The sequence below is a fragment of the Symphalangus syndactylus genome, chromosome 19, assembly GCF_028878055.3.
Source record: "Symphalangus syndactylus isolate Jambi chromosome 19, NHGRI_mSymSyn1-v2.1_pri, whole genome shotgun sequence".
NCBI lineage: Eukaryota > Metazoa > Chordata > Mammalia > Primates > Hylobatidae > Symphalangus > Symphalangus syndactylus.
This window is the reverse complement of record NC_072434.2, coordinates 39,874,737-39,898,318: the sequence shown is the minus strand read 5'-3', so window position 1 is coordinate 39,898,318 and position 23,582 is coordinate 39,874,737. Positions and strand designations below refer to the sequence as shown.

At 41.1% G+C, this 23,582-nt stretch overlaps 3 protein-coding genes and 1 long non-coding RNA gene across 8 annotated transcripts in view; 2 read left to right on the top strand and 2 right to left on the bottom strand.

Moving 5' to 3' along the window:
- NPL (N-acetylneuraminate pyruvate lyase) overlaps positions 1–1,872 on the top strand; it is a 41,290-nt gene extending 39,418 nt beyond the window's left edge. For all 5 annotated transcript variants that reach the window (XM_063613782.1, XM_055233500.2, XM_063613783.1 and 2 more), the window contains one exon: positions 131–1,872. In XM_063613782.1, the coding sequence (XP_063469852.1) occupies positions 131–315 (185 nt within the window). In that variant the 3' untranslated portion in view covers positions 316–1,872. The remainder of the gene's footprint in view (positions 1–130) is intronic.
- Positions 1,564–11,148, bottom strand: LOC134731942 (zinc finger protein ZIC 5-like). The gene is made up of 2 exons (XM_063613590.1): positions 10,668–11,148; positions 1,564–1,647 (listed from the first exon to the last, which is right to left on the bottom strand). The coding sequence occupies exons 1-2, from the start codon at positions 11,146–11,148 to the stop codon at positions 1,640–1,642; spliced, it is 489 nt and encodes a 162-aa protein (XP_063469660.1). The 3' UTR covers positions 1,564–1,639.
- Positions 8,574–10,578, bottom strand: LOC134731982 (uncharacterized). Its single transcript, XR_010114755.1, has 2 exons — positions 10,335–10,578; positions 8,574–9,322 (listed from the first exon to the last, which is right to left on the bottom strand). It is a non-coding gene; the product is annotated as an uncharacterized lncRNA (long non-coding RNA).
- Positions 10,668–23,582, top strand: part of DHX9 (DExH-box helicase 9) — a 49,177-nt gene continuing 36,262 nt past the window's right edge. Inside the window, exons 1-3 of the mRNA XM_055233494.2 lie at positions 10,668–10,812; positions 13,912–14,044; positions 14,680–14,820. Coding sequence (XP_055089469.1) covers positions 13,934–14,044; positions 14,680–14,820 — 252 coding nt within the window. The 5' untranslated portion in view covers positions 10,668–10,812; positions 13,912–13,933. The remainder of the gene's footprint in view (positions 10,813–13,911; positions 14,045–14,679; positions 14,821–23,582) is intronic.

Below are 23,582 nucleotides of genomic sequence, written 5' to 3'. Positions count from 1 at the left end.
TGTTCCCATCTTTTGTTTTAATCTTTTCCTGTTGTAGTAGTTGCTGTTAGCATATGATCTCCTTCTTTGGGATTTTTGTGGAGAGATAGACGGTACCAGTCATGTTTCCTCATTTATTTTTCCCGTCTAGGTTTTGGAGTGTCACAGACCAAAGCCATCATGACTCTGGTCTCTGGGATTCCAATGGGCCCACCCCGGCTTCCACTGCAGAAAGCCTCCAGGGAGTTTACTGATAGTGCTGAAGCTAAACTGAAGAGCCTGGATTTCCTTTCTTTCACTGATTTAAAGGATGGAAACTTGGAAGCTGGTAGCTAGTGCCTCTCTATCAAATCAGGGTTTGCACCTTGAGATATAATCTACCTTAAATAGTGCATTTTTTTCTCAGGGAATTTTAGATGAACTTGAATAAACTCTCCTAGCAAATGAAATCTCACATCAATCAACAAGCATTGAGGTACCTATTGTGAGCCTTAAAAAGTCTTATTTTGTGAAGGGGCAAAAACTCTGGGAGTCACAACTCTCAGTCATTCATTTCACAAATTTTTTTGTGGAGAAATTTCTGTTTATATGGATGAAATGGAATCAAGAGGAAAATTGTAATTGATTAATTCCATCTGTCTTTAGGAGCTCTCATTATCTCGATGTCTGGTTCCTAATCCTATTTTAAAGTTGTCTAATTTTAAACCACTATAATATGTCTTCATTTTAATAAATATTCATTTGGAATCTAGGAAAACTGAGCTACTGCATTTAGGCAGGCACTTTAATACCAAACTATAACATGTCTCAACTATATACAACTTGAAATACACCAGCTCATTTGGCTGCTCAGTCTAACTCTAGAATGGATGCTTTTGAATTCATTTCGACGTCACCACTTTTCGCTCTTCGAAAACACTGGGTCAGGTGAGGACTTGTTTCAGTTCCTATAACTAAGTAAACGACGGCTTTCTCATAACAAAGGAAAAGGTCTTCCCCAAAGATGAATTTAAGTCTCCACTTTTTTGCTATACAGAAAACTCAAAGTTTCAAAGAACCAAAGGGCTCTTCCTCTAGGCACCACAAACTTCCCCTTCCTCCACTGAGAAGACCGTCTCTCCCACAGGACCCTGAATTATTGAAATCGAAGGCCGACTTCCTTTCTGCAGTGAGCCTGGGGGCTACTGTTATTATCCTGTCACACTTGCAACTAGTTACTTTTCTTTAGTGATAGAAGATTTGGGGAGGACCCAAAGGACTCACAACTTTTTCTCCATACCTCCTTTTACTCTTTTCTTTCTGTGTAATGTATCAACAACTGTTTAATCTCCCTTCTAACAAACCTTGATGTAAGCTTTCTGATATCAAAGTATATTGACAGATTTTAAACTTGACTATCCAGTCTGTTAATTACCTAAGATTTTGTTTTCATTTCATCTCTAATTGTTTTGATCATTGGCAGAGAAAGAGTATTTGAAATTCATATCAGTTTTGCTCCTTATTTTAATCTCTTTGAATTAAAAATAAAACTTCTTCAAAATGCAAATTTGAAATTATAGGTAGACTTCAATTATCTTTGCTAATCCTCTCTTTAATTAGTCAGCTAGTTAAAAGTTGTTATATTCATATATCCTCAACCCTCTTTTTGCCTTTGTAGCTGTTAATTTCCTGAAAGAAGAAAATGAGTTTTTTGTTAGTTTTTGGTTCTGAGGATGTGCTATCCTTACTTAATGATACGTAAGCCAAATTTAAATTTTAAAAGTAAATCTTGGGTATCCAATAAACAAAGAACTATTTTTCTATTTTTGCTTTTGTGAAGTCAATGCTTAGAGGATTTTTAAGATGGTTAATGAGCTTTTGTGAACATAAAGAGAAATATGATTTTAAAATGACCAGGTCTGAGTTTAGCTCTGTTAACATCCAGTAGCTTAGAAATGAATATCATGGCCGGGTGCGGTGGTTCATGCCTGTAATCCCAGCACTTTGGGAGGCCGAGGCGGGCAGATCATGAGGTCACGAGATTGAGACCAGCCTGACCAACATGGTGAAACCCATCTCTACTAAAAATACAAAAATTAGCTTGGTGTAGTGGCGCACGCCTGTAGTCCCAGCTACTCAGGAGGCTGAGGCAGGAGAATCGCTTGAGCCCGGGAAGCGGAGGTTGCAGTGAGCTGAGATTGCGCCACTGCACTCCAGCCTGGTGACGGAGTGAGACTCTGTGTCAAAAAAAAAAAAAAAGAAGAGAGAAGAAATGAATATCATATAGCACTAGGCTATTAATAGTGCACTTAACAAGTAAAATTTTGGAATACTATGAACTTATCGTTTTGTTTATAATCTATTCCTAAATTGTTTTTAACATTAAAACTACAGTAATGGCATGTGAAATATTTCATTCAACACAGTACTAAAAGCTGATTTCCAACGTCTTTGTTTCAAGATAGAAATCTGAGATCAGTCCACTGGGGATGGTTGGAGGGACAGGAGTGATTTTAGGAATTGTTTTTACTTAAGATCTCTCTTGCCAGGTGCGGTGGCTCAAGCCTGTAATCCCAGCACTTTATGAGGCTAAGGTGGGCGGAACACGAGGTCAGGAGATCGAGACCATCCTGGCTAACACAGTGAAACCTCGACTTTACTAAAAATACAAAATATTAGCCGGGCGTGGTGGCGGGCACCGGTAGTCCCAGCTACTCGGGAGGCTGAGGCAGGAGAATGGCATGAACCCGGGAAGTGGAGCTTGCAGTGAGCCGAGATCACGCCACTGCATTCCAGCCTGGGCAACAGAGCAAGACTCCGTCTCAAAAAAAAAAAGAAGATCTCTCTTGGGTTTATTGAAAGATGTAGGAAAATGCCATGGGGGTGAGGTGGAAGTAGGGTTGGGGGGCAGTGGGAGTAATGTATATTCTTTCCTAGAAAGGGTATTTGCCACAACTTGAGAGAAATTTCTTCTTTCTGATCACCTGAAGGGCACGGAAAATCCAAACTCTTAGGAGGCTGATGTCTAAGGCTGGGTCGAGGGGCTTTGCAGAGTGACTGCAACCCAAGTTTAGGTACCCACCTGGGCTCACCAAGGCTTTTAATACAGAGGAAATGGAGTGGGATCTACAAACCCATCAAATCAAGTAGGGGAAACAACATATCCAAGCCATTTAACCATTTCCTTATCACATGCTGACTCAACCCTCAATTTCCTCCAGTGGAAGTAAGAGGGAAACTTGGAACCAAAATTATGCAAATAGCAGAGCTAAGCCCCAGGTAGAGGCAGAGCACTACCTCACACTTGGTTTCTGGGGCTGAGAAATGGCTATCTGGGTGGACAAAAAAACCCAAATCATAGTTTCTCTGTGAACCCCCTTGGTGACTCTTAGGAAATTGTTTGATACATAATACATTTTAGCATGTTAAGTTACACAACTAGAAGGAAAACCCTAAAGCATTTTCTTAAGTCTTAATCACACAATTAATAAATATAATGGAATGGATTCAACAAAATACATAGAGAACTATATCCAGCAGGATGTGTTACCTTTATCTGTAGACCAGTTACAGAGAGTGTTCAAGTTCTATTCCAGAGGGACCACCTAAGGAGATTATACATCAATCACACATTCACTTCTGATATATTTTCTCTGATATATTCTGCTAGAATGCTGTTAATGAATATCAGCATCCCACGTTTGAGCCAGATGTTGGGTTAGGCCCTATAGGCACAGAAATTGTCACAAATGCCAGCCTTTGGTGTGAGAGACAAGCCTTCTCATCTATCAGCAAGCACACATAACAAGGTTATCTTTGATGTCATGGGGAAGTGGGTTCCCACAAGCGGGCACGTGCATCAGCATCTCAGTGTGGTCTACAGTCCAAGATCAGTTTGCACCATTTTAAGGTTATCCTACCTCAGGTAGAAGGAGGTGGGATAATGACCACTTACTACATTCTTGAGAATCCTCAGACTAGGGTGAAACAAAGTGATCCACCCTCAGAGCTTGAATGAGTGGACACATTTAAAGCATGTTAGAGTGGCAAATAATATTCACAGGTTGTATTAGTTCATTCACATGCTGCTAATAAAGATGTATCTGAGACTGGGTAATTTATAAAGGAAAGAGGTTTACCATTCAGCATGGCTGGGGAGGCCTCAGGAAACTTTACAATCATGGGAGAAGGGGAAGCAAACACATCCTTCTTCACATGGCAGCAGCAAGGAGAAGTGCTGAGCAAAAGGCACCCTTGTAAAACCAGCGGATCTCGTGAGAACTCACTCTCACGAAAACAGCAGCATGGGAGTAACCACCCTCATGATTCAGTTAACTCCCATCAGATCCCTCCCACGGCACATGGGGATTATGGAAACTACAATTCAAGATGAGATTTGGGTAGGGACACAACCAAACCATATCACAGGCCTAGCTGGTCTTCAGGTTGCAGTTACTATCTGAACTCCCCTGAATATTGACCAATTAGTACTGTCCTTTTCCTAAGGTAATAACCTCAATCAGGTTTGACTTCCCAATTTGAGCAGAACTCCAGAATCATTCAGTTAAAATGCTAAGTATATTCTGCCTTTTGCTCTTTCATTTGTCTATATAGAACTGCACCTATCTGTATGTCTTTCAAGATCCTTCAGTATGGCCAGAGGAAAGTGGTGGGGGATGGAGGTGCAGAAGAGGGACCAATTTCCACAAGGTAGTGAGAGGGGGCTTCTCTGGGTCCATTAGACTTAATCTGAAATTAGAATGTTGGAAAGAAATCAGTCAGGTGAAGAGTAGCAGAGGGTGCATTCCAGGTGGTAGGACCCACATATTTGACAGTTCTGAGCCATGGGAGAGTCTGGAGTGTGAAAAACTGAACAAAAGCCAATGAATCAGAGCTCAGACACCAGGGAGGAGTAGGAAGTGATTAATTTAAAGGGACTGCAAAGGAGCCAGCTCCTGTAAGGTGTTGTAAGTCATAGGAACATTAAACTCACAGTGTTTTTCTGTGCTGTAACTTTAAGTGCTATAAATTTAGAGTGTAAAATAACTATAGGTCCCTCTAAAGACTGAAAAATTGGTACAGAAGGAAGAAAGTTTACAACAAGCCTTCATTACATTACAGTTTGTAAATAAACTGTCTATTATTTCAACTTGTTGATATAACCTTGTCTCTGGAAAAATTGATTTTTTTGGTCTGAAATTGTTTAGTTTTCTTGGGTTTACACAGAATGCATCATGATTTTCCAGTTAAAATATTATTTTCATTTAGTGGCTTTTCACTTAGCAGTAGAGTTTTCAGGAGTGAATTAAACATAATAACGAGGAAAAGGTATATTTCTATTCAGTAGCAGATAATTCTAGTATCTAAAACATTTATATATAATTCTGTCAGTTTTCTTTTTCTGCTGGCACTCAACTCATTGGACTTTGTTTTTTAAGAACAGAGACAGGGTCTCACTATGTTGGCCAGGCTGGTTTTGAACTCCTGGCTTCAAGTGATCCCGCACTTCAACCTCCCAAAGTGTTGGGATCACCCACATGAGCCACTTATACCCTGCCACTCATCAGAGGTACTTAAGATCCTTACCTGTTCTATGATTTTTTGAACTTGAGCTTTTATAGGAATTATTTGAGGTCTGGATAGAAGAATATTCCACCAAAGAGAATATAATTTTAATCCTTCTAAGTGATTTATCTCTGCTGACTAATAACCACTTTAAATAATTGGCTTGAGGTTTTTTTGGATATCATAGGAAGTGAGTCTTTTTTTATTCTACCTAGCATCTAGTTTTTGATAGACAAGTTTCCTTATTATACCCCTCTTCTGGTTGGTTTGGTTTTTCATTGTTGCTATTGTTGTTCACTTTTCACTGAAGATATAAGGCATTCTGGCTTATGTGTAGGTCTCCTGTCAGCCTCTGCATGTTGGGCAGTCTCTTTTGTCTCCTTTCTCCTAAGGCCCAATGCAGCTTTTATTAAAAGGAAGCTCAAGTTCATTAAAAATCGGCAGACCCTTTCAGGGTAGGTGCTTACGTCAGGGTTCTCTTGCCTCTCTGGATTCATTCATTCACTTCATTTATGTTTACCTCTAAAGCATTTTCTTTCTTGGCAGCACAGCAATACATTTTTTTTTTTGTATTCAACATTTTCTGTTATTTTTCAATGGTAAGTTTATTGAGGGCATCTCCATTTTTTTCAAGCTTTTGGAATCTTTTGCTTTCAATTACTCTTAAATACAGCAAATTTATATTTTGCTACAGGTTCCACTCTGAGTCATTTTTTCTTAATAGATTATTACATCCCATTTACCTTTATTGAAAATCTAAAGTAGTTTGTAGAGGGAAACATTAATTTGTTCAGGTAAATAAATACAGTAATTCTATACTAGTATCCAGTAAGAAATTACAAATTCTAGATATGTGAAACTAATTAACACTGGAAAAAAGTAAAACCCCATAACCTTATAGAAATGTGTTGTTCTTGTGGTGGCTCATGCCTGTAATCCCAGCACTTTCAGAAGCTGAGGTGGGAGGATCAGTTGAGGCCAGGTGTTTGAGACTAGCCTGGGCAACATAACAAGACCCTGTCTCTACAAAAAGAAAAGAAAGACATGTATTAGTCTCAGTTAAAGCTTGTATAAAGCAGGCAACAAAAATGCTCAAATATACAAATGCATGGGTAAATAAAGCCCTGAACCTTAATATGGGAACCATAAAAGCAAATGTGAATATGGCATTTCAAGACTACATAACTAAGAAGCAAGCCAAACTATAAAATAAATTAATTCCTGTAGAATAAATACAGAGAAAGCAAATGTAACTGTAAAAATGGAGCAAAACACGTTGCGAAATGCTGTGAATGTGAATAGATTTCTATATAGCCATAGAACTTGTAGATTAACAAATGGTTCAAGAAGAACTGGTACAATGGAGACAGAAAAATGACTTCCAATGTTACAACTGCTTATAGAAAAGACAAATATTCACTTATACATATGTACAACAAGCAATAAAAAAGGAAGAAGTCTAATAGAAATTGGCTTTTGAATGACCGTAATTATTAACAAGAAAATAATTTTAAAAGTATCAGATAGGTTCTATTCTTCATTCTCAAAATCTAGACTACCATTTCTGCTGGAATCCAGATTATATACTTCATCTGTGTCACTCATTGCATTAAAAGAGTCATCAGTCCTTTAAACCAGTGGTCCCCAACTTGTTTGGCACCAGGGACAGGTTTCGTGGAAGACAATTTTTCCACGGACCAGGGGCCTGGGAGAGATGGTGTCAGGATGAAACCGTTCCACCTAAGATCATCAGGCATTTTCTCATAAGGAGCACGCAACCTAGATCCCTTGCATCTGCAGTTCACAATAAGGTTCACACTCTTGTAAGAATCTAATGCTTCTGCTGCTGTGACAGGAAGCGGAGCTCAGGCAGTAATGCTTGCCCGCCCTTTGCTCACTTCCTGCTGTGCGGCCCCGTTCCTGACAGGCCATGGACCAGTAGTGGTCTGCAACCCAGGAGTTGGAGACCCCTTCGTTAAGAGATCAACCAACTCTTCAATATGTGAAGGTTTATGTGGGTAATTATATCAGAGGAGAGAAGGCTCTGGTCTTGTCCTCTTATAAGGGCACTAATCCCATCATGGGGGCTCTACTTTCATGACCTCATCTAAACCCAGTTATATCCTAAAAGCCCCATCTCCAAATACCATCACATTGAGGATTAGGACTTCAGCATACAAATTTGGGGGAGATACAAATATTCAGTCCATATCAGCATATGGATGGTGGTTGGAATATAGGAAGAATAAGACTCTCCAGGTAAAGGGTATATAGAGTGCTAAGAACAGAACCTGGGTGTGACTTGCAATTGGAGTGCACACAGAGGAAGAGAAGTTGAGTAGGAGTCTAGATGGAGTGATCAGAAATATGAGAGCAGAACTATGCTCAGAGGAACTCCAAAGGTCTTAAATTTGAGCAACAGTGGTACTCAGAGAACATTTGCCTTTGGGAGTCTCATCCTGGAGGAGAAGATATCTTTGTATCTCTTATTTCCCACCAAACTAAGTGAACTTTCATCAGTTATTTCTAGTCAAAAAGGTAAATGTGAAATGTTAAGTAGTCCAGTTGAAGCAGACCTTTCATTATTTGATCATTGAGTGACCTATAGCCTCAGTTCCAAATTCTTAAGATAGGGACAGTTACCTGTTTTATAATAAAGCTTAAAAAAAAATTCCCTATCCTGCTCTGTCCCAGTTGACTAACCTCTGAAATCTCCTAGTTGGTCAGCTACTGGGAACAGGTAATGGTTGTGTTGAAATCGGCCCACTTTCCATACTTTTGGGACATGTTTTAAGGCTTCATCTGCAAATGTTAAGATCTTAGATAGTGCTAGTTGCCAAGGGCCACCTACAAAGGTAATGCCAGTCCTCGGACCCAAATCCCAGGGGACTCTAGGTCTCAGGTGCAGAGCCTGAATTAAGAACCAACTCAGTAACAAAATTCTCCTTAATCCTTGGAAGCTAAAGATCCAGCTTTGAAAAATGTATTTCCATATAATATATTGATACTTTTGTTGTGCTCATTATATACTATAAAACACTTGCAATTCATTTATGCTAGTTGAGTCTCTTTATTTATTTATTTACTTATTTTGAGATGGAGTCTCACTCTGTCACCCAGGCTGGAGTGCAGTGGGACGATCTGAGCTCGCTGCAACCTCTGCCCCCGCTCCAGGTTCAAGCAATTCTCCTGCCTCAGCCTCCCAAGTAGCTGGGATTACAGGCACCCGCCACCTTGCCCGGCTAATTTTTGTATTTTTAGTACAGACGGGGTTTTGCCATGTTGGCCAGGCTGGTCTCGAATTCCTGACCTCAGGTGATCCACCTGCCTTGGCCTCCCAAAGTGATGGGATTACAGGCGTGAACCACCACGCCTGGCCTTGTTGAGGATTCTTGCATCTGTGTTCATCAGGGATACTGGCCTGTAGATTTTTTTTCTTGTGTCCATATCTCGTTTTGGTATCAGGGTAATGCTGCACTCACAGGATGAGTTTGAGAACAAATGGTATGAATTCTTCTTTAACTGTTTGGTAGAATTCAGCAGTGAAGCCATCAGGGCCTGGGCTTTTCTTTGATGGGAGACTATTACTGATTCAACCTCATTACGCATAGTTGGTCTTTTCAGGTTTTCTGTTTCTTCTTGGTCCAATTTTGGTAAGCTGTATCTGTTCAGGAATTTATCCATTTCCATTTAGTTTCCAATTTGTTGGCATATAGTTGTTCATAATAGTCTCTAATGATCCTTTGTATTTCTGTGGTATCGGTTTAATGTCTTCTAGGCCCCTGCTGCTTTCAACACCCTGAAGGGTACAAAAAAAAAAATTAAGGTCTTTCCTTCAATGATTTTATTCTTAATTAAAGAGAACAATCACATGAAGAAAATGAGTAAATGCCAAACTATGTTGTTCTGATTTTAAGAATGACAGTTTTAAAGGGAGTGATCACTATCAGCTAGAAGGATTAAGAAAAACATAAGGAAAGAGGTGAAAAATAAAGATCCATAGATATAATGAGCCCAGATAATTGATTAGTCTGGATTCCCTGGAACAATCCCAGCTGGAAATGTTTTGTATCATTACCTTCATGGGAAGCACTGGAGTTCAAAATTTAACAGTGACTAGTTTAAGGATACAATTATTCCAAAGACTTGGAACACAAAATTACTCCAAAGACTTGGAACACAAAAGGTTATCCAATTTAAACAAAAGCAACCTTGCGGATTTTATTCCTACCTTAAAGTAGTTTGCTGAGCACTTAATGTTCCAGGCACAGCAAGGAGCGACCTGCGTTAGCCCGGCAGAATGCCCGCCTTCACTGAACTTATTTCTTTCATGATTTTTTGTTTGTTTTTGAGACGGAGTCTCGCTCTCTTGCCCAGACAATGGCGTGATCTCGGCCCACTGCAACCTCCGCCGCCGCCCCCGACCCCGAGGTTAAAGCGATTCTCCTGCCTCAGCCTCCCGAGTAGCTGGGATTGCAGGAGCCCGCCCAGCCACCCAAGTAGCTGGGATTGCAGGCGCCCGCCCCCAAGCCCTGCTAATTTTTGTATTTTTTTAGTAGAGACGGGGTTTCACCACGTTGGCCAGGCTGGTTTCAAACTCCTGACCTCAAGTGATTCGCCCGCCTTGGCCTCCCAAAGTGCTGGGATTACAGGCACCGCGCCCGGCCAGTTTCTTTCTTTCAAGGGACAGTGGCGTTCAGACTCTCTGAATCAATCCGGTAACTACGCCCACTGAACACCTACTACGTGCCAGGTATTGAACCAAGCCCCCCTTCATATGCCATCTCATGTAATTATCTCAACAACCCTACCAAGTTAGCAAGGTTTCCAGTTCTGCCTTCGAAGGGAACCTCCTCTCACCGGAGATCCCTATGACAGACCCTGCGAAATATTTTGCTGCATCAGAATGCTACAGGCCGTCAACTCCCTAACATGCGCAAAAGCGGGTAGCGGATTATCCAGGGTAGTGGATTATCCAGGGTAGTGGATTATCCAGAGTACCAGGTCTGGCGCGCTGCCCGCCCGGCTCTGCGCATCTCCCTAGCAACGGAGCCCTTCCGCGCCGCGAGGTGGCTGAGCCCCGCCCCCTCCATTGGCGCGCACCCGTCATCCCCCGCCCCGGCGCGCGTTCTGCGCATGCGTACGCTCGCTGGCCCCGCCCCCTCGCGCCGCGGTCGGAGCCATTTCGCCGATTCCTCCATGCGAGTTGCTGTGCGTTTCTCTGTTGTCTCGGTAGAAGGCCAAAGTCACACACGGTCCTAACAGCTGGGCACCAGGAAGCGAAGGCTGGTAAGGGAGAGATGTTCCGGCTACCGTGCGGGGCGGCGGGGTCGCGGGCGGGCGGCGTGGACCATGGCTCCGCAGCCGGCTTTGTTGCGAAGCGCGGGCGGCGGCGGCGGCGGCTGGGGGTGGGGGAAGGGACAAGCCGCCCGCGGGTCCCCGGATTGCGGGTTGTGTGCGCGCCTCGCCGCGATGCGCTTGCGCCGTCCGGGCAGCCTGTGGCCCCCTCCCCTCCCCTCCCCTCCGCCCAGCGTTTTCCGCTGCTGCCTCTAGCCGCCAAAGCCCGCTTCCTCCTCTGGCCTGCGTACGCCGGGGCACCGCGGCGGCTGAGGGAAGGGGGTGCATCGCCTGTGGTGGTTGCCGCCGGGGCGCCGCTAGTCTAGGGCCCTTCAGTCATTCATTCAAGCCACGAATAACTGGCGCCGTCGTACAGGCCTTGTGTGTAGGGCAAAAAGAAATTAAAGAATGTAAAGGGAGAGCGCCTTTGGCTAGTATAGCGAGGTAAGGCGTCTCGAAGGAGGGAGGCTTTGAGCTGATAACCTCGGCCAACGCGAAGGAAAAGCAGAGCCTGCAGAAGCGGAAGGGATTAGTTATCGCTTAAGGGCAGAAACTGGGCGGGAGCTGAAAGCAGGCCATGTGACTGGAGTGTGGCGAGAAGGCTTTCAAAGGAGAATGTGTTTTAGGGTGGCAAGAGTGGAAACAGAAACCGTGTAGGACAATATTTCAGTAGCCCGGGTGTGCGGTAGTGGTGGTAGGAGAGATGGGGAGAAACGAATGGATAGGGGACGTATTTTGAAGCAGAAACGCGTAGTGGTGGAAGGTAGTAGATCTGGAGGCAGGCTACGTTTTCTGGAATTCTTGTGCTTTTTTTTTTTTTTTTTGACGGAGTCTCGCTCTGTCGCCAGACTGGAGTGCAGTGGCGCGATGGCGGCTCACAGCAACCTCCGTCTCCCGGGTTCAAGTGATTCTCCTGCCTCAGCCTCCCGAGTAGCTGGGACTGCAGGCGCGCGCCACCACGCCTAGCTAATTTTTGTATTTTTAGTAGAGACGGGGTTTCATCATGTTGGCCAGGATGGTCTCGGTCTCTTGACCTCGTGATCCGCCCGCCTTGGCCTCCCAAAGTGCTGGGATTACAGGCTTGAGCCACCGCGCCCGCCCGAATTCTTACTCTTATAATTAGGAGCTCTGTCTTCCTGAGGCAAGATATTCTTTGTCTCAGTTTTCCCTTCTCTAAAGGGATAGTGATCTTACCTATACAAGATTACTAAGGATTAAGTAAAAGAGTCCATCATCCATTTAGATGATCTATTATGGATATTGTTTGACACACATTAAGGGTTCTACAAGGGATACCTATGGAAAATCTTCAGGGAGTGGACGACTCTCAACTTGTGCCAGGAGTAACTTGGTGGATGTTGTACCGTTTATGGAAACCGAAATGCAAGGGGTAGGGTGTTGGAACAGATTTGAGGGGAAATTTAAAATTCTGTTTTGACTGAGATGCCAAGTTAGCATGCAAATAGGTGAGTTAGTGCCACAGTTGGACGAACTTGATTTTGGACTTTAAAGAGAAACGACGGGCGGGCGCGGTGGCTCACGCCTGTAATCCAGTACTTTGGGAGGCTGAGGCGGGCCGATCAAGAGGTCAGGAGATCCAGACCATCCTGGCCAACACGGTGAAACCCCGTGTCTACTAAAAATACAAAAAATTAGCTGGGCGTGGTGGCGGGCGCCTGTTGTCCCAGCTACTTGGGAGGCTGAGGCAGGAGAATCACTTGAACCTGGGAGGTGGAGGTTGCAGTGAGCCGAGATCTCGCCCCTGCACTCCAGCCTGAGCAACAGAACGAGACTCCATCTCAAAAAAAGAGAAAAGACTAAACTTTCAATATATATATTTGGTCATCGATAGCATGTAGTTGGTATTGAGCATTATGGGGTTGTATGAGACTAGGGAGACAGGAGTTTGATAGTATAGTCCTTTGTATTTCATATTATTCATTCACCATGAGGGCTTGTTGTTTAATTATTCACGAGGTGGAATTTCCAGATAAATGTTTTCAGCTTTCCATGGCTTTTTTGTTAATAGGACATTCCCTTCGCCAAATGGATGACCAGAGTTAGACTGTGGCCACTCAGACGTAACAAATTTATGCTAGGGGTGTAGTTTGATGACGTTAGACTTAGGTGCTAACAAAATGCATCAAACGTGAAACGTGAAGCAGACGGTTTAATGCTGGTAATGGGATTTCTTCTCACAGCAAACTAAATTCATAGCATATTTTATTTTCTCTGGTTATAAATGTGATCTCACATACCTTACAGTTTAGAGTCAACATTTTGACTGATAGGCTCCATATCTTGTGGTATTTTATAGACTTGTTGCACTTCAAGAAAACTTCAATATCCTCAAATTTTAATAAATAATAAGGCCTAAAGGAGAGATTTGGTATAGAACATTTAAGTTAATAGGTTACTGTCTTCAGTACTGAATGCTTAATGTATTTGAACTTTATTATATTATTAATACATGGCCTACAACTTTGGGGACAATGTGCTAGTGATCATAATCAGAATGAGAATAAAACATTGAATTTATATGCAAATGATAACTTGTTTCTTAATATATAGTAGTTTGGATTTTAATTTAGGCCTCCACTGTGGGTGACTTGGAAGTTACTTTCTAAATCTTAGTTTCTTACTTCCTGAAAAGACAATGATAGTACCCACCATATCTGTGTGCCATTGTTGTGAGGATGAACTGAGTTAAATATATAAGGTGCCCGTTGTAGAATATAGGGCCTTATATAAAATACTTTGTAAGAAAAGATAAAAATCACTCTTAGTCCGCAAAGATAACCATTTTAAGGGGTATTTCTTTCCAGTCTTGATCATGTATATGTCCTTTTCATGAAGTTCAAATCATACCGTTTTGTATCCGTTTTCTTACAACATATAAACGTTCCAAATATGTCAATAAAATTTATGGGGAGTCTTAATAGCAACATGATAGAATATCCTGTTTAACCCAGATTCAGTAATCTAGATAATTGGTTCCTCGCAGTTTTTGCTATTATAAATGCTATTTTTAACTGACTTTTGTTTTCTTAGATCTGAAGAAGACACTTGAATCATGGGTGACGTTAAAAATTTTCTGTATGCCTGGTGTGGCAAGAGGAAGATGACCCCATCCTATGAAATTAGAGCAGTGGGGAACAAAAACAGGCAGAAATTCATGTGTGAGGTACTAAAGAATACAGTTTGCATTTATGTGATTTACGGGGTTCCTTTTGGGGTTAAAAGAAAAATGTTTTCTGTTTGGAGATGTTAACGTGTTGCACATTAGGAAACGACAGTTCTTTATTGTGACTTGACTGCTATTCTAAATCATTTTCAAGTCAGCATTACTCTTAAAACAATCTGACAGGTAAATTATTCTAATTAGAGCCTATATCTTCCTCAGCTTCCTCAGTACCAGTAGTGGGGATGGGAAAAGTTGGATCAACTGTTTGCAGTTTTACAAGCACCTTTAGAAAGCAGAGCAATTCTTGATTGCTTCAAATCAAAGTGCTTAAATACAAATGGAGAGCTTGTTCGTGGATATTACAGAATCAGATTTTAATATGAACCTTCTGTTATATGAGAAAAAAAAATCTGAACCACTTAAACATTATTTTTGGATACAACACAATTCAAGCTTTTTCTTTCAGTAGCTCATGAATTCTCTTAGGTGTATTATTTTCAGTGTATTTATAGAGTATATTTCCTAAAGTTAGCTGTTTGTTGTCTCTTAATGGACTACTGAATTACGAATTTTTAAAATCTCAGAATTACCCAGGTCAGTCTCTTAGTATTTTTTTTTTTTTTTTTTTTTTTAAGGTTCAGGTGGAAGGGTATAATTACACTGGCATGGGAAATTCCACCAATAAAAAAGATGCACAAAGCAATGCTGCCAGAGACTTTGTTAACTATTTGGTTCGAATAAATGAAATAAAGAGTGAAGAAGTTCCAGCTTTTGGGGTAAGTACCTATGGCGAAGCACTTGAGATGTATGTTGTAAAGTTGTACAAACTCAATATTTGTTAAGACTCAAAATAGTAATTTTTCACTGTTTTCAGATATATCGTGTTTCATAATGAAATTTGACATCTTGTTTTCTCTCAGCACTGGACAGAATTTCTGAAGATGTGGATTGCATCATTATATACCTGTCCTAGGGGCTTGAGAAATTCCATTAATCTTTGTGTCTTATGGTTTTATTTATTTCATGTAGTTATACACCAGAAATTTTAGAGTTTGTTATGTTCCATTCATTACCAATGATAATACTTTAAATAGAATAGAAAAATCAGTGATATTTTAAACACGTTTGCTCCCATTGACCCCCCCGCCCCAAGTAAGCAATGAGGTCTTGCTCTGTTACCCAGGCTAGAATGTAGTGACACAACCATAGCTCACTGCAGCCTCAAACTCTTGGGCTCAAGCAGTCCTTCATCCTTACCCCCCCTTCGTAGCTGGACTACAGGTGCGTGCTACCACTTCTGGCAAGTTGTTTGTTTTTTGAGGCAGAGTCTTGCTCTGTCGCCCAGGCTGGAGTGATCTCGGCTCACTGCAGCCTCCGCCTCCTGGGTTCAAGCGATTCTCCTGCCTCAGCCTCCAAGTAGCTGGGTTTACAGGCACGCTCCATGATACCCAGCTATTTTTTGTGTTTCTAGTAGACATGGGGTTTCACCATGTTGGCCAGGCCGGTCTTGAACTCCTGACCTCAAGTGATCCATCCACCCACTTCCGTCTTCCAAAGTGCTGGGATCACAGGCGTGGGCCACTGCACCTGGCTGACATGTCCTTATATAACAAAATAGTATTTTATGCAATGGAGTATTTTTTGTGTTTTTTATATCATGATTATTTTAATTATATTATGTAAGTATGCAACAACTATCTCTGTCTGGTAGGTTGTTTTTTGGGATTTTTGTTTTGTTTTTCTGCCTTTTGTTTTTGAGGCTCCATCAAACTCTTGGCCTCAAGCCATCCTCCCACTTCAGCTCTTCTCAAGTAGCTGGGACTGTGGGTGTGTGCCTCTACACTGGGCTCTAGTAGTTTTTAAGAAATAGGCTTTTTTTTTTTTTTTTTTTTTTTTTTTTTAAGGCGGAGTCTTGCCCTGTTATCTAGGGTGGAGTGCAGTGCCACAATCTGGGCTCACTGCAACCTCCGGCTCCTGGGTTCAAGCAATTCTTCTGCCTCAGTCTCCTGAGTAGCTGGGATTACAGGCACCTGCCATCATGCCCAGCTAAATTTTGTATTTTTAGTAGAGACGGAATTTTACCATTTTTGGCAGGCTGGTCTCGAACTCCTGACCTCGGCCTCCCAAAGTGCTGGGATTACAGGGGGGAGCCACGGCGCCCGGCCCAGGCCCAGCTAATTTTTGTGTTTTTAGTACAGACAGATTTTCACTGTGTTGGCCAGGCTTCTGTTGAACTCCTGACCTCAAGTGATCCGCCCCCTTCAGCCTCCCGAAGTGCTGGGATTACAGGCATGAGCCACTGTGCCCAGCCTGTCTATGCCAGTTTTAACAGGGTCCTGTTACTGAATTTTTGTATTCTGAATTGTTTATGACAGTATTCTGACTCGTTATGAAAGAAATCTTATTTCCTTCCATTCCTTTGACTTAAGAACTCGATAGACTTACTTTCCAGTAGATTAACTGCTGGGTGATTATCGTGTCTTACAGTCTTTAATTTCATTGGTTTGCCTATCCGTAAAATGAAGGGATTGGGCAAGATCATCTTGAAAATGCCTTCTGATTGAGAAAGCAGTTTTGCAGATATCTTTTACGTGTTTGAAGTCTCCCTCTATTCTTTATCTTTTAGGCTCTACGGTCTTGTAGATCTGCTAGTGACAAATTCTCTTATTCTCTTTCTGAAAATACTTTTATTTTACCTTCTTTAAGAATATTTTCACTGGATATAGAATTCTGGGGTGCCGGATTTTTTTTTCCCCCTTTTGGTATGTAAGTGGAAAAAAAAAACAGTTTTTCTCTTCTCTCATACCACAACAATCAACACAGAAGATTCTGTGACTAAATGTGGGGTGGAGGTTGGGGGGCTTTTTCCACACACCCCAAGCAAACAATCAGTTCTGCAGCAGACACTAGCAGGGTATCCTCCAGTTCATCTCTGACACTACCTGGAGATAGCGTCAGATCCCACAGAGTGAGGACTCAGTCCCACAAGACTCCCCAGCCCCTTCAGCCACCACCTGGAAGACTGGGCCTCTAGAACTTCTGACTGACTAGCTTCAAGTTAGGGTTTTCATGACTGCCTCTTTGGGGTCAGTTAATTTGCTAGTGTGGCTCACAGAACTCAGGAAAACATACATTTACCAGTTTATGATAAAGAATACTACAAAATACAGTTGGAGAAATACACAGGGCAATATATGGCGGAGGTGGCAGGGAACTCCCATGCCCTGCCTTGAACACCATTCTTCAGGAACCTCCACGTGTTCAGCCATTTGGAAGCCCTCCAAACCCTGCCCTTTGGTTTTTATGGAAACTTCATTATTCAGTATTGATTAAATCGTTGGCCATTGGTGACTTGACCTTCAGCCCTTCTCACCTCCCCAGAGGTTGGGAGGTGGGACTGAAAGTTTCAGCCCTCTAATCTTTGCTTGGTGGTTCCGGTGACCATCCCCCACACTGAAGCTACCTAGGGCCTGCTAGCCAGCAGTCAACTCGTTAGCATACAAAAAGTCTCCACTTAGGAGATTATAAGGATTTAGGAGTTCTATGCCGGGGAAATGGGATTGAAGAACAGATAATACTTTTTTTTTTTTTTTTTTTTTTTTTTTGAGATGGAGTTTCACTCTTGTTGCCCAGGCTGGAGTGCAATGGCATGATCTCGGCTCACCGCCACCTTTGCCTCTGGGTTCAAGCGATTCTCCTGCCTCAGGCAGGAGTATCTGGGATTACAGGCATGTGCCACCATGCCCAGCTAATTTTGTATTTTTAGTAGAGACGGGGTTTCTCCATGTTGGTCAGGCTGGTCTCCAATTGCCAACCTCAGGTTATCTGCCCGCCTCGGCCTCCCAAAGTGCTGGGATTACAGGCGTGAGCCACTGTGCCCAGCCAGAGACCAGATACGCTTTAAAGATAATACGACATTTTCTACTTCCTGTTTTCTGTAAGAAGTCAGCTATAATCAAATCACTCTCTCGCATATGTAATGTGGTAGTCTCTGTTTTTAAGATCTTTTCCTGTTATTTTTGGTTTTTAGTAGTTTGACTGTGTGACCAGGCATGGGTTTTTTTGTATGTATGTTTTCTTTTTTTTGAGACGGAGTCTCGCTCTGTCACCCAGGCTGGAGTGCAGTGGCGCAATCTCGGCTCACTGCAAGCTCCGCCTCCCTGGTTCATGCCATTCTCCTGCCTCAGCCTCTCAGAGTAGGACTACAGGTGCCCGCCACCACGCCCGGCTAATTTTTTTGTATTTTTAATAGAGACAGGGTTTCACCATGGTCTCGATCTCCTGACCTCGTGATCCGCCTGCCTTGGCCTCCCAAAGTGCTGGGATTACAAGCGTGAGCCACGGCGCCCGGCCTGTATGTGTGTTTTCTAACTTGTTCAAGGTTTGCTGAGATTCTTGAATCCATAGATTTATGTATTTCACCAGCTTTGAGAGACTTGGCTATTATTTAAGGTATTTTTTATTTTTTCTTCTTTCCTCTTGGTGTTTATATTTAAGACTTGATATCCCACAGGTCCCTGAGGCTCTCTTTTTTTTCCTATCATTTTTTCCACTGTTCTTCAAATTGAATAATTTTCATTGATTATCTTCACATTCTTTGATAGTTTTTTCTGTCCCTTCCATTTTGCTAAGCCCACCCAGTGTATTTCAGACACTACCTTTTTCACTTTTAAAATCTCCAGCTTATTCTTTTTTTGTATATGTTTTCTCTGGTGGCATTTCTTTTCATTCGTTATAAGTGTATGTTTGTAATGTAAATATGGATTTCCTTAATTCTAATAGCTGCTTTAAAATCCTTGCCTACTGCTACTAACATCTGAGTCATCTCAGGGTTGGATTCTGTTGATAGGTATATTTTCTTGAGGTTGGATCACATTTTCCTCTTTGTGTATCAAATAATTTTTTATTGGATTCTGGGCATTGGAATATTATGCTGTGGAGACTCTAAATAATGTTACGCTTCTCCAGAGAGCATTGATTTGGTTTTTTTGTTTCGTTTTGTTTTTAATCAGGCATTTAATTTGGACTCAAACTGCAAATGCTGTCTTTTGGATGTTAACTCAGATCTCACCTCAGTTTTCTGATCATTTAGGACAGCCATGGAAGAGTCCTTCAGGTCTCCTTTGCTGGGCAGCTTGGAATCTGCCCTGTACATGAATGGTTTTCAAGGGTTAGCCAGAGATTTCATATACAGAATTTGGGGCTCCTCCTCTCTGGCTGTTTCCTTTCCAGCATTCCCTCCTTTCTAGCAGCTTTGCTTTCCCTGAACTCTAATTCTGATTCTTCAGGCCAAAAAGATGGTTTCATTGGAGGTTTAGCTGCCTGGGATGGCTTCTCGGGCTAAAAGCTACAGTAAACTGGAATTAGACCCTTGATACTCCATGCTTCCCCATTTTAACTTCTCTCAAGAATCTACCTGCTTTTTTTCGTTCATTTTTTATTGCCTGCATATAGTTCTGGTGTGTTGTGTGTGTGTTTGTATTTTTTTCCCCCTAAAGTTTATGTTACCCGCAGGAGGGTCAGTCTTACAGGAACTTACTTGGCTACAACCAGAAGTAATCCCCTATGTGATTTTTTTTATTAGTGTTTTAACATGGCTCAGGTGTTTTCTATTAAATGCTCCGTGGATTTCCTACTTTCTTCCTTATTTCCTCTGTTCCAGCTACAGTAGCTGTACTTCTTCATAGGTCTTCAAATGTGCCCTCATCTTTCTGCCCCAAAACTTTCATACCTGTTTCTTCTACCTGAAGGACTCTTCCCCAGCTGTCCTATTTAACATTACAAATTCACTGTCACCCTCAGGTTACTTCCTAAACTCCTTCAATGCTTCATTTTTCTCCATAACACTTACTTTCAACTCAGTGTTTCTCAACTGGAGACCATTTTGTCCCTGCAAGGGACGTTTGGCAATGTATGGAGATAAATTTTTGTTGTAACTCGAGGTGGCCACTGACATCTAGAAGGTGAAGGCCAGGGATGCTGCTAATGACCTACAATGCACTTGACATCCTCCTACAACAAAGAATTAACCAGCCTAAAATGTCACCAAGATGTTGTTCCAACGTAATTTATTTTTGTTTGATTGTATTAGAATGTAAGTTCGTGAGGGCAGGGATTTTTTTGTTTTTAGTTTGTTGCTGTGTCTCCAACATTTAGAATGGTTCCTGGTCTATAGCAGATACTTAAATGTTTTTTGGTTGACTGAATAAATGAATGGATGAATTTGGAAAAAAAAAATTATAACAACCCATTTCTACTTTTAACCCCACTGTATTATTAGTCCATTCTTGCATTGCTATAAAATACCTGAGACTGCATAATTTATAAAGAAAAGAGATTTAATTGGCTCACAGTTGTGCAGGCTTTACAGGAAGCGTGGTACTGGAATCTTCTTGGCTTCTGGAGAGGCCTCAGGAAACTTAGAATGATGGCAGAAGGTGAAGGGGAAGCAGGGATGTCCTACATAGCAGGAGCAAGAGAAAGTAAAGGGGAAGATGCCACACACTTTTAAATGACCAGATCTCAAGAGAACTCACTCGCTGTTGCTAGGATAGCAGTACCAAGGAAAGTGGTACTAAGCCATGCATGAGAAACCCACCTCATGATCCAGTTACTTCTCACCAGGCCCTACCTCCAACATTGAGGATTAAAATTTGACATGAGATTTGGGCAGGGAGACGTAACCAAACTGTTACCAGCTACCATCTTTATCTTACCTCCTCATTCTAGGGAAATCCTTTTTCATAATCAGTTATTTCATCTGGAACTTACCCTTTCATGCCATAAATTGCATTTGCCAAAAGTGAGCAAGTAGAGGATATTTTAAAATTTTTTTGCTGTGGACAATTGTAGATGTGTATAAAAGAATAATATAGTGAAACTCCATGTTTCCGTCATCTGGCTGCAACACTTTCAATTTTATTCATTTCTAACTACTCCCCTTTCTTAGATTATTTTGGAGCATCCCAGACATCTTATTCATCTGTTAATATTTCAGTTTTTAACTAAAACATAATTTTTTTTTTAAAAAAAGTATTATAATCAAACCTAAAAGAAAAATTTAAGAATAGTGTCTTAATATAATGAAATATCCAATTAATGTTTACATTTTTCTGATGGTTTTATAAACTTTACCCCTCATGGGAGATGTGATAATGTCTGGAGATGTTTGAACTTGAAGAAGGTGTGCTGATGGCATCTAGTGGGTAGAAGCCAAGGATGTTAAAAACTATGGTGTTCAGAACAGCTTTCTGCAACAAATAATTACCCGGTTGAAATGTCAGTGGTGCTAATGTTGAGAAACGTTGGTCTATAACCTCACCACTAGTTTTAGATACCTTAGTATTCTTTTAATTTGCTTTTTAAAATTATGAGTGAAGTCAAACATCTTTTGGGCTTTAAGGATCATTTACATATATATTTCTGTGTACTGCCTCTACATATATCTTCTGTTTTTTTTTATTGGATTCTTGGTCTTCTCCTCTGTGTTAATATATTCGCAATATTAACTCCTTATCTGTGATGTGTCACAAATATTTTTTCTCAGTTTGCCCGTTATAACTTTATTTTTACTTGTGTTTTTTGCCATATCAAAAAAATTGGTTCGATGTAAAGTGTACACACGTACCCACCCCCCCCCCTTTTTAATTTCATCAGCGTTCAGCTTTATTGATCACATTCTCCAACCCAACAAAATTTTTCTGTCTTCTCTGGCACCAGATTCTCTAATTACCTTTCTGTCTCTGACTGCTCCTTAATTTTTTTTAATCTTCCTCTTGGTAGAATGTGGAACCATATCGTTAAGTATTAAGTATTCATTCATAATACTACTACAAGCTTGGGTATTCTGTCAGATACTTGTGTCTTTTTGTAATGAATACATCAGTACTTGACTATTACCTAGGCTAAATCGTCCAGCCTGGGTGACAGAGCCAGACCCTGTCTCAAAAAAAGAAAAATGGCATGGTGGCTCACACCTGTAATACCAACAGTTTGGGAGATAGAGGCAGGAGGATCGCTTGAGTCCAGGAGTTCAAGACCAGCCTCAGCAACATAGACCCCATCTCTACAAAAATAAAATAGAAATATTAGCTGGGAATGGTGGTGGCTGCCCGTAGTCCCATCTACTCGAGAGGCTGAAGTGGGAGGATCACTTGAGCCCAACAGGTTGGGGCTGCAGTGATCTGTCATTGCACCATTGCACTCCAGCCTGGGTGATTGGAGTGAGACCCTGTCTCAAAAAAAAAAAAAAAAAAAAGTTTTTAAATGGGAACAGATTGTGAGAATAGAAAAAGAAATAAATGGACTAGCATTGCCAATGTTGCTAAAATCTGTGTATTTTTGTTTAGATAGTTAAATGTATATTTTAATGTGATAAAATATATATTGTGTATACTATTTTATAACCTTGAAAAAGTATTTTCTCATATTGCTGACTCTTCCTTAGGCAGAGCCAAGATTATGCACTGTGACACTTTCAATACTCTTATACCTCACCTATTTTAATTGATTTTGAAATGTTAAAAAAGGAAATCCTCCCCATCACTGGAAAATAGAAGTTACATCAGACACGTCAGTTCTCATAGGTTAGGAATTTTCTTTTAGGTTGGTGTAGATAGAGAGTGAGGTAGAGAGGAATTTGAGGTCCTGGAGTGGCAAGGTGGTAGAAAGAGGAGGACAAGTTAGCATTGTGGTGCCAGGACTGCCCACTGAATTTTTCCTGTGCCTTGGTTATTAGGGCTGACCCTTGAGTAGGTTCTACTTTGTCTCCATAACCCCAACCTTGGAGGAACACTATCCTTCAAGGTATAAGCTCTCTAGAAGAAAGCAGAAAAGAAAAAAATTCACAATGTACTAGTAACACCTAGCATTAGAAATGCTGCTGTATATGTTGGCAGAAGCAAAGTGGTAATGTGAAAAAGTAACAAAGCGCCCAAAAAACCCTAATAGACAATTGGAAATTTCAATTTAGATCTAAGTGAAAATTTTAAATTATGATCATAGACTATTTAGATAACAGTGTCTGTCAAAACTCTGGAGTGGTCAGAGGAACAGTCATTTATTCAAAATAATATTAGTTATACTATTGCACAAAAAGCAGCTTTTTGAATGAATTAGCTTTCATCTCAGAATGAAACAGGAGAAATTAATAGCAGTAAAATCAGAAATTGCTGAATTAGAAAGTAAAAATAAGTAAAATTTTTAAATGTTCTTTGCAAACAGAAATATTCCATCCCATCTAGTTAAGGAAAAGGTTGCATAGATCTCAGTTCTTCATCCTAAAACCCATGTGGTTAGATGGGTTTAAGAATTCAGAATTTTCCTTAGTTTAGAAAATTAATATATTTTATGTAACAGCACATCCAAGGCAAAACCCCGTAAACTTTCTTAATACATCGCATTAATGACTTTATAAGAGAAAAATATCTACTCCATGATCATCTTAATAAAGGTTTTTGAAAAGGCATTTGATAAAATTAAACACTAATGACCAATAAAATACTTAAGAAATGGAGTAGAAAAATACTTTCTTGACTGC

Bases quoted from the DNA above. Each gene is read 5' to 3' on its own strand.
- LOC134731942 (XM_063613590.1), bottom strand. From the start codon at position 11,148: ATGCACCCCCTTCCCTCAGCCGCCGCGGTGCCCCGGCGTACGCAGGCC.